The following is an 11,411-nucleotide window of genomic DNA, read 5'->3' as shown; positions in this document are numbered from 1 at the left end:
AGGGAACACAAGCAGGGGGAGTGGGAGAGAGAAGCAGGCTTCCCGCCGAGCAGGGAGCCCGATGTGGGGCTCGATCCCAGGACCCTGGGATCATGACCTGAGCTGAAGGCAGACGCTTAACGACTGAGCCACCGAGGTGCCCCAGTATCAATAAATTCTTTAAGAAAAAAAAAAAAACTAACAGGTACTAGCATTAAATGTACTATTTTGTTTGGGGCAGAAAATATACATCCTGACACAGTTTCTATTTTATTGTGAAAAATATATGAAAAGAGCACAAGAATAGTAAAAATAGCAAGAGGTCAAAATCAGGAAAATTAAATCAATATAATACTGTCTACGCTCAATCTGTTTTTCAAATAAAGAGTCATAATCCTTTATTGGAACCCCTGTTTTGGAATGTGTCTGGGAATTCAGATTTTGGAAAAGCAGTATTATCATCAGCATTCTGGGGCAGAAAATATATTAATGTTTCTGTGGCAACATATAAGAACACTGACATTGAGACAAGTTAAGAGTTTAAATATCTTAGTTTAGGCAAGGTTTGGCTACCCCATTAAACATGCTACAAAATAATGAAAAATCTTTTGGGTTTTGAAACCTTATTGGTTTTTTTTTTTAAGATTTTATTTATTATATTTGAGCGAGAGATAGCATGAGGAGCAGGAGGGGCAGAGGGAGAAGCAGACTCCCCACTGAGCGGGGAGCCCAACATGGGGCTCAATCCTGAGACTCCAGGATCATGACCTGAGCTGAAGGCAGACGCCTAACCAACTCAGCCACCCAGGTGCCCCAAAACCTTACTGGTTTTTAAACTGTAAATAAAAATTTAGAGATTTCTAATAAATATTTTTTTAAAACCCCACTAATCAATATAATTGCAGATGCTCTGGATCAGTGGTTCTCACCTGGGGGGGAGGGGAGGAGTTTTATCCCTTAGGAGACACTTGGCAATGTCTGGAGACATTTTTGATTGTCACAAGTGAGAGTGCTACTAGCATCTAATGAATAGAGGTCAGAGATGCTGTCAAATATCCTATAAAGCCACATCTTCCCATAGTTTGGCTATTGTGGACATTGCTGGAGCAGTAGGGGGTGGGAGGGATGGGGTGGCTGGGTGATAGGCATTGGGAAGGGTATGTGCTATGGTAAGCGCTGTGAATTGTGTAAGACTGATGAATCACAGACCTGAACCTCTGAAACAATAATACATTATATGTTCAAAAAAAAGAAAATAGGAAGGGAAAAAATGAAGGCAGGGAAATCGGAGGGGGAGACGAACCATGAGAGACTATGGACTCTGAGAAACAAACTGAGGGTTCTAGAGGGGAGGGGGCTGGGGGGATGGGTTAGCCCGGCGATGGGTGTTAAGGAGGGCATGTATTGCATGGAGCACTGGGTGTTATACGCAAACAATGAATCATGGAACGCTACATCAAAAACTAATGATGTAATGTATGTTGACTAACATCACGTAATAAAAAAAAAAAAAAATCCCAGAAAAGCAAAGGACAGCTCCTCACAACTAAGGATTATCCAACCCAAAATGTCAACAGAGATGAGATGGAGAAACCCTGCTCTACATCAAGGTTTCTTAAAATGGATCTCTCAAGGCTGACAGAGATAAATGCCAGAGTATCCAGATAACTCCATCATGAGTTCTAATTTTATTTTCATTTTGGTAATTTTTTAAAAATTAGCCTAAGTATAATCTGGATCATTTCTACCATGAGATTTAAGTGCCCAAGTCTGTGTTTGTACTTCTGCTGGTACCAAGTGATTATTTAAAGTGATAGCACTTGGGGTGCCTGGGTAGCTCAATCAGTAAAGTGTCCGACCCTTGATTTCCGCTCAAGTTATGACCTCAGGGTTATGAGTTGGAGCCCCGCTTCAGGCTCTGTGCTGGTGTGGAGCCTGCTTAAGATTCTTTCTCTCCCTCTGCTCCTCCGTCCCCCGCTCTCTCTCTCAAACAAACAAATAAATAAAGTGATAGCACTTAAAACTTTTAATGTGCCATAACTCTGGATGCCATGTGGAAAGATTCTCAAATTGGTTACAAACTGCATGACAAAATAAGTTATCAGAGTAAAACATTTCAATGGTACAACACTTATTTTATTTTTGAAAGCTCACTTCAGATATTATTTTTTATGATTCTACAGTAATTGGATCAGATCTCAACTTAATGAAAGCATTCTTTCTGATAGAATTACGTAAGTAAGATACATAAGCAAAATTCAAAATATAAGATCTGGACCTCAGACTATATCTTTCCATAATTAAATCCCAAACTGGTGGCTTAGTTTCAGCAAAACAGTATCAGAGGTCTCTTTAATGTTACCAACTTGAAACTGTTTTGTCTATACTTAATTTGTAAATTTATATTTGTTTTATGGCTGTAATTGAGCTCTAAGTTCAAGGAGTTCATATCTCATTTCATGCTTATACATATTCAACTCCTATTACAGTAATATAATTTTAACTATCAACTGGGGACCCCATAAGAATTTTCTTCTTTTAAATGGAATCTATACTTTATAGGAAAATTGCATCTTATGTGGGGACATATAGCCTATAACTAAATATAAGGGGACAGCACACGGTCAAAATTACCAGCAAAGAGTCTCTAAATCACTTATCAAATAGAGACCACACCTCCAATACCTATAAATCTGAAAGTTCATATGAACAGATACATAAAAAGATTATAAATGACCAAAACTGATTCAAAAATAGAAAACAAACCATTAAAGAAATAAAATCAGTACAGAAAAATCTTCCTACAAAGATTAATGTAGCAAATTTATTCTTCCGTCATTATACCTATGCTTCTCAAACTTTAATGTGCATTTGAATCTTCTGGGAATTTGGTTAAAATGTGGACTCTAATTTGGTAGGGCCAGAGAGTCTACATTCTAACAAGCTCCCAGAAGATGCTGATCAATGACCACACTTTGAATAGTATGAATTCATACTGTAAATATGCAACATGACCTTTTTATATTTACTGTAAACCCCCAAATAACACTTACAACTTGTTGAAAGACTCTTGCACTTCCTCTACTTACATAACACTGTAAAACAGTTAGGATATACTGCTCTTATTCTCAAAATCCAACAAGAGTATAGATGGTGTGACAATCACCACAGAACTACTAACTAGTTAAAGAATGGTATCAATAAGCATAGCTTCAGAAAAGGCTACCAAAGGAAATGGGTAAAATGTTGCCCAGGCCAGAGGAAAAAAAAAAAACCCTGAAACTACCAAATGACTACTATCAAGTTTTCCTAATTAAAAAAAACAAATGATATTTAGGTTTCATTCTTAATCTGAACACATTAAGAAAATATCAGTTTAGGGCGCCTGGGTGGCTCAGTCGTTAAGCGGCTGCCTTCAGCTCAGGTCATGATCCCAGAGTTCTGGGATGGAGCCCCACATCAGGCTCCCTGCTCCGCGGGAAGCCTGCTTCTCCCTCTCCCTCTCCCACTCCCCCTGCTTGTGTTCCCTCTCTGGCTGTCTTTCTGTCAAATAAATAAAACCTTAAAAAAAAAAAAAAAAAAAGAAAATATCAGTTTATTAACTCTGAGTATAGGGAATGAGGTAAAAGGGAAGTAAATTTGAAATCTTTATTAAAGCTGATAGAACATCCTTTGATAGTAATTTTGTTACTTAATAACTTGAAATCTTCTCTTTGGATAGATATTTGGTTGGACACAGAGTAAACCAAGAAGAATGACAGGGACCCTCAAACTGAGAACCTGAAATGCTTACCTTTCGACAATGACTATAAATGTAGCCTTCCACATCCACACTAACTGCACTTGTGCATTCATCCAAAATGGCAAACTGGGGTTTATGATAAAATAATCTTGCCATCTAAAGCATAAAAAGAAATATTTTGTATAACCACATGCAGAAATTGATAAGCTAAAATAGATTTACCTTAAAGTAAATATGCACTGAGTCTTGTAAAACCAAGTATGAAAATTATTTTAACTCAAAAAATCTACTTCCCCAAAACAGAATTAAAAAAAAAAAAAAAAAAAAACCCCGACATATTTTTACTATCTTCCTGAACAAAGGGGAAAATGTAACACATGGGAAATTGACTGTTAAGAGTTAATCCAAAACATTTAAGACAGATGTGAAATGAAGTTGAGTTTTAAACTATTAGAGAAAGTTCTCTAAACAAGATTAGAGGGTACATATTTTAACCAAATCTTAGAATTCAAACTCCAGATGGCTTAAGTGCAAAAATGTGTTTATTTCTAAACATTCTGTTGCTTAAGTAATGTCAATTAATATTAAGCTGCCAATTAATATTTCCACCAATAATTTTTGAGTGCACCTGTTTGATATCCCTGAGGTTAATACTGGATGTGCTCATTTTTTAAAGGCTCTGCTAGTTTTATAAGTAAAAATTAACACCAAGATTATTATAGCTTCCATTTCTTCAATTAGCAAGAATGCTGAACATTTTCTTATTTTCCATATGTATTTTATTTTCTGGGAATTATTTACTCTGATCCTTTGTCTAACTGATATTCCAATTGGTCATCTACACCTAGCAATGATCGCCATGTGCCAAGACCAATGGACACTCTTCTATCCTTACCCAATTTATCTTTTCTGCTACATGCAATTCAGATGACCACTTCCTCCTTCTTGAGAAAGTGACAGTGAAACCACAGTCTTAACATTTCTTCTCACTTCTTAGACTGCTTCCTCAGTTTTTTTTTCCAGCATTTTCTTCTTCTCTTGACTATTAATATTGGGGTTCCTCAGGGCCAATTCCTCTTTATCCTATGTTGTCTCTCCCTGAGTGATCTGACTGAATCTCATGATTCCAAATATTATTTACATTTGTGAACTCTCAATACATATCTCTTGCACATCCTTCTCTTCAAATTTCTAGACTGCTAAATAAAAATCCCTATTTGATATTTCTACTCAGTTATCGAATTTTCCCCTTAAAATCCATCCAACCACCCCACTGCACCTTAAACATTTCAAAAATAACACTATCAAACAGCTGCTCAAGCTAGAAGGCCACAAGTCCTCCCTTTTTCTCCTCCCTTTCAAACTCCCACCCTCATATTTTTTATGTCTTTCTGAAAGGACCAGAAGAGATTAAATATAGAGTATGTGTATCTGCACACATGCATAAATGAAGGAAAGAATATGATAAAGTCAGAGGAGAGAGGGTCCAAAAACATGGAGACATTTAGCCTTTCTCAAGAGGATGGATGACATATCCTCCACAGACAGAAGGAGAGAGGTCAGAACAGTTCAGCATGAACTTAATTAAGAGGACTGATTATCTGAAGGCATTCCACAAATGCCCCGCCCCCTGTGTTCCCATGGAACTCTGCATACCTTCATCATCACACTTGGCATATTACATGGCAATCGTCTCATGTGTCTCTCTCCCACTATGCTGTTAGTACTTGATACCACAATATGAGAGGGACTGTAAAGTGAATAGTACTTAACACTGCAGCGGTACTACCACCTGAGCCTGACAAGCACCCCCCCACCCCCCCCATCCCCCCAACCCCCACCCCCGCCGAGGTAAGCTTTACTAGCTATCTTTGCTTGGCAGCCTACTTCACTGTGCTATAGTTCAATTTCCTCTGTACAAGGGGGCACGCAACAGTTCCTGCCTCAAAGGACTTAGAAGAATTCAATGTAAAGGGCTTAGCCTACCACCTATCTATCAAGTGCTCAATAAAAATGAGCTGTCAGTGACTGACATGGTAACAGCTTCTCTTTTTTCTTCAAGCAGGTGAGTTGTTCTGCTGGGAGTAGGAAATGGGGTAGAAAGCCTGAGACTGGTAGTTTTTAAATGATTATCATGAAAAATGAGAGAGAGGGGCAAAAGTAAGTAAAATGATCACCAAAGAACACTGTGAGCCCCTATAAGACTGAAAACCATGCAAGTGTGTGGCACCAAACCACATCATTCTGATCTTTCAGCTGTGCTCAGAAGCCTATGTACAGAAATGCCAACTCAAAGAACTGTTTCTGGGCTGAAGCTGAGGTAATATGAGGAAACAAAAAGTGGGAAAGGAAGTTAAGGGGAAAGGATCATTTGTTCATTCCTTTAAGAAATACCTCCTGAGTACCTCCTATGTGCCAGGTCCTGGATTATTAAGTCTGTACTGGACAGGAAAGGAAGCAGAGTCAGAAGGGGACTGATCAATCATAAGAAAAGGGAGGGGTCAATATTCAAGATATCAGTGAGTCTGGAGAAGGGAGACAGTTGCCAATTAGGTAAAAGAAAAATAATTAATTAAAAAATTGGTTTTAAAAAACACAATTTTATGACAGAGGTATCTCTAGTAAGGGGGTTTTGGCCCTTTATACTTTTATAAATATTCCAACTTTTCTATCATACATACTTTTTCATAATTCATAATTTTAAAAAAAGCCGCACTGCTATAGGAAGAACAAGCATAGTGGAGTGGGAAAGAGAACTATCAGTCAGAGAAATAAGATACTGCAACTTACGATACTGCGTAGAGCAACCCTGGCTGGTAATGGCTGGGCCCAAAGGAGTGCAAAGGAGGTAAGGAAAATAGTACTTGAGACTCTGAGGGGCACTGAGGGAAGAGAACTGGATACCGTCCACCTGCACATCAGAGGCTATGTAATGTACTGGTCAGGAGCAACAAGTCTCATGTCAGACCCGCCTGCACTTGAATCTCCATTCTGCTACTCAGTAGCCACGTGGCATTAGGAGGCTACTTAAGCCCTACAAGTCTTTCCTTTGTACCTTAATTCTCAGGGCTATTGGGACAATTACATAGAGTCTGCCATTCAAAACCAGTCCTTCCCTCATCATTATCCCAGTGTACTTTGATAGCTATAACTGAAGACTGCCTTGTGTTACAGTTAGTTGAGAATATTTAGATCTCCTAACTAGATTATTAAGGGCAGGCACCTATCTCAGTGCCTTACAAAGAGCAGATTCCCAGCTAGTAGTGAACTCTGTGGCAATTATACCATGATTAAGTTTTTTCACCAAAATTATGGAATAATAATCTTAATTCCCTACATTTACTGACTGTTCTCAAGGAATTTTAGAAATGTGTTCACCAGACCTCCCTTTTATTCAGTAGTAGTATTCCATTCCCTCCCATTCAAATCGGACTTTCCTTACCCAAAAGTTCTGTTTACACCAACCATCCTCCACTCGTATATCCACTGTTTTGGGTGGTTAGACCTTTCAAGTCTGTTCTTCCTAAAAAATGCTAATTTTTATGATTTATAAATTATTAACTTTTATAATTTATAAAAATTATGTCCTCACTTACCTCAATTTTTTACTTCGCAAACTTTCAAGCCTACCCAAACACTGTAAGAGCAGTAAAATGACCATACAAAAACTTTGCCCAATTTCACCAACCTCGACATCTAAGTTTTATTAGCTTTCCCCGCCTCCCCACAAACCTTTTGAAGGTAGCAAAAGAATATGCTCTCTCTTAAATTTCACAACCAATTCTCCAAATACTGGTCTATCCAGAACACAACTGCCAACAGCTTGTTCGTGCAACAGGGCCATGGGCAAGTTTCCCCATTTCCCAACCACCTCTATCATGGTGCATCAGATACCATTTCATTCCTCTAGGCCTTGAATTTCTTATCTTCAAATAAAAACTATCCCCTCTGTACCTTTATAACCCCCACACAGGATTCCTTAGTTAAACACATTTATTTTTCTTTTTCTGGATTTACACTGTGTGCATTTGTGAATCTTGACCTATCCTTCCATTTTCTTTGAAGTCATAGTAACAGGAACGTAAATTTGTTCTCTTGACTTGCAGTTATTTCTATAGTCATCTTCCAATTAATTCCAGAAACCTCAATCACTTCATATTCTCACTCCTACCACCCAATTTCCATTTTGAGTATGGCTGACATCTCTTTTCTTTTCTTTATGATTCATTCCTCTACAGATTAATCTCATGTTACAGCACTAGCCAGAAAAATCACAGTATCAGGGTGATATTAAGTTCATGCAGAATGGGTATGTTTTGGGAAAAATAACATGCACTGTCAGGGAATAAAAGGCAACAAAAAAGGGAAAATATAATTTAAAGATAATGAGTAAACAATTCAGCAATAAGCCATTTCTTTTGCAGTTTTTCTTTGGCTACAGTTTTCTCTAATTTCTACAAGGTTAACAGTCTGGAAAAAAAAAAAATTCCTCTGCAGCTGCTCAAACTATGGTATGCATAGTTAGAAAATGACTCTTTAAAAGTTAACTCTCTTAACAGCAAGGTATCACTCTTAATATGCAGTGTTTTGTAGTCATGTTTGATCAGGAATAAGTTTAGACAATCATAAAATTAAAACAGCTCCTTGCAAATGCCTCTATTAGGAAAGTGTAAAAATTCTAAATAATTCTGGGTAGTAGATACTGAGCCCTGAAACCAGGATAGATATAATGACGGAGGGGAGGGCAGGAGCAGAAAAAAAAAACTGGGAACAGAGTAGATCATCTCTAACACCTTCAGATACTTCAGAGAGAACAGCTTCAGTGAGGGGTCAGTAGGGAAAAGATATGAAGACATCTTGGACTACCAAATAACCCAGGATCAATATGCTAGAAAGTTTCTTTAATTAATCCCCAATGGATTAGTAGTATATAACTGGAAAACTTAGGAATTTTTCAGAATTCTAAATGCACATGCAAGTTATATATTTTGAAGCACTTTTATCATTTAAACTACCCTGTACTATAACAACTGCTAAATAAAAAGATTAAAATTATGTACCTTGATTAATCAAAATACTGGACTCTATGAGTGACCTTATGCAACCAGTTACACTGTCGTGCAATGTGTTCAGAGTATACATACCGCCATTCTTTGCTTCTCTCCACCACTGAGGACATCCATCCAATCCTGAACACTGTCCCAGCCTCCTTCACGTTCAAGGATATGACCCAACTGGACATTATCTAAATATTCCTTTAGTACCTTTCAGCACAATGATTAAAGATGAAATCAAACTTAATGTAAGCCAACATTCTCTATCTTGCTTTATTTTTTAAACTAGAATCACTATAATTCTATTGCCAATATCACTTCACAAAAGAGTGTGACACAAAGATAGCCCTGAACCCTCACTTCCTACTTATACTAACTCCGACAGAACATACCTAGTAGCTTAAAGAGAATAACACTATTGTACATAATTATAGGATGAGGGCAATGAGGAAAAAAAAAAAACGGTAGAGACAAGGTTAAATACTCACTAAGCCATATTTAAGCAGAGTAGTTAACATCTTACCTCAATTTGGAAAATTATAATTAATGACAAGGTTTTAGAAGGTTTTACAGGGTAGGATAAACTACCTGGCAGTTAAAATACTTAACTAATCTGATTAAGATAAAGAATCTGAAATGGAGTATTTCCAGTAGGTCTAGGACATAAACGTTTCCTTACTAGATCAGATATCCCCTTCCTTTTCTGATCTTCTCTTCCATCTGGATATATCACTTGGTCTCGAAGTGTTCCAAGAGTCATATAAGGTCTCTGATAGTGACAGAGCAAAAATCATTATAAGTGACTTTTTAAAAAAATAAATTAAAAGATCTTTACATCAAAGATTACAAAATAACTCAAACAAGGTCTCACCTGAGGAACATAAAATAACTTCCCTCTCTCAGGTTTAGTTAGACATCCTCCAAAAAGAGGCCATAACTGTAAAAGGAAAAGGAGTGGGGAGAGGAGCAGTTGTAAATTTCACAATGTGGTAGATTGTATGGCAAAACAGGACTGCAAAATCTTGAGGCCAATTTGTACTTACTTCACCAAGAACACGGAAAAGTGAACTCTTCCCACAGCCATTTGGACCACAAATTAAAACATTGGCCCCAGATCGAACCTGAAAGAAAATCAGTCTGTGAAGTAATAGTGAATATATACTCAGTGAACATTTCCTTAGAGTCAAATCATTTTTTGCTAATGATAAGCTTTCTATTTTGTCTGTAAATGTGGTAACAGGTAGAAGAAGTGGAGGGTATGGTTGAAGAGACCTTTCACTTTTGTTTACTTTCAAATTTTACACACTTTTTTTTCATTTAATAATCACTGAGTGAAATCAACTTAATCAGAATACAGAACTACAGCTTACAAATTTTGAGGATTCCTGAAAACAAGTATGTGTGTATATGGTCTTTTTTTTAAAAAAAAATGGAATCATATGATATATGTTCTACATGTTACTATTTAACAATATATCACAAATATTATTCCAAGTCAGTATATTCAGATTCCTCCCATCCTATTTTTTTTAACACCTACAGTGTATACCATTCTAAGAATGCACCATAATTTATTTAAAAACTTCCTTTTTGTTAAATATTTATGTCATTTGTATTTTGCTTTGCTCTTTTAGATAATACTGCAATGAACCAGAACCAGTGAGCAAATTTATGTACTGGTGAGACATGTTTCTATGGTCAGGTTCTTAGAAGTATATATATATTATAAATATTTACAAGTGCCACCAAATCGCTCTGTAGGGATGTAAAGTTAAATGAGAAAATGAGAAAATGTAAAGAAAATGAGAAAAGTTCTGAGCTTACGGTCTCATGTAAGTATTTAATCAACGCTGTGAAGAATCAGAAACCTGGGTTACAATTCCAGCTCACAACATCACACAGCAGTGTATCACAGCAGGAAAGAAGACAACAGAGATGTGAGTTACTCTGGTTGTGGAACCTGCCATTGACAAATTTTAACTGTTGAGGCCCTACATTCCTATTATTTAATTCAGTGAATATTTATTGAATGCTCAGTGTCAGGCTCTACTCTAGGTAATGGGGCTACACTAACAAATAAAAGAAAAAAAAACAAAACAAAACCTGCCCTTACCACTTTACATTCTAGTAGGAGAGACATATCATCAAGAATACATACAACAAATGAGTAAATTAAATAGCATATTAGAAAATAAGTGCTATGGAGAAAAAAATCTATCAAGGGAAGGAAATTTGGGAGTGGGTAGGGGAGGTTACATTTTTAAGGTGGTCAGGCCAGGTCTCACTGAAAATGGTAACTGGGCAACTCTGAATGGAGTGAATTAGGAGTTTATCTGGAGGAAGACTGCTCCAGCCCAACCCACCCACAACAAGCTGGTTCAAAGGCACTGAGACAGGAATGTACCTATCCTGGTCAAAAAAAACAGAAAAGAGGCTGAGAAAAACAGGGAGGAAAGAGTAGTAGGAAAAAAACAGAGAGGTAAGAGACTGGGGGAGGGCAGTGCAGGCAAATTCAACAGGGCACTGGGAGCCACTGCAAGGACTACCTTTGACTTTGATGAAACACGGAGCCACCATCAGCATTATTCCTAATAGCCAAAGGTGGAAGCAACTGAAGAGGATGAATGGATGAACAA

The 11,411-nt window shown here is 37.3% G+C and overlaps 1 protein-coding gene across 1 annotated transcript in view; it reads right to left on the bottom strand.

The window, feature by feature from the left end:
• Nucleotides 1–11,411, bottom strand: part of ABCD3 (ATP binding cassette subfamily D member 3) — a 75,867-nt gene that overhangs the window by 4,369 nt on the left and 60,087 nt on the right. The window contains exons 15-19 of the mRNA XM_081817098.1: nt 9,819–9,896; nt 9,647–9,712; nt 9,455–9,544; nt 8,866–8,985; nt 3,773–3,877 (exon numbers count right to left, since the gene is read on the bottom strand). Of these exons, the coding sequence (XP_081673224.1) occupies nt 3,773–3,877; nt 8,866–8,985; nt 9,455–9,544; nt 9,647–9,712; nt 9,819–9,896 (459 nt within the window). The remainder of the gene's footprint in view (nt 1–3,772; nt 3,878–8,865; nt 8,986–9,454; nt 9,545–9,646; nt 9,713–9,818; nt 9,897–11,411) is intronic.

The sequence above is a fragment of the Leptonychotes weddellii genome, chromosome 4 (genome assembly GCF_054177405.1).
Source record: "Leptonychotes weddellii isolate Sample4059 chromosome 4, ASM5417740v2, whole genome shotgun sequence".
In the NCBI taxonomy this organism is placed as follows: domain Eukaryota; kingdom Metazoa; phylum Chordata; class Mammalia; order Carnivora; family Phocidae; genus Leptonychotes; species Leptonychotes weddellii.
Note: the sequence above shows the minus strand (reverse complement) of the source record. Positions and strands in the feature narration are given on the sequence as shown.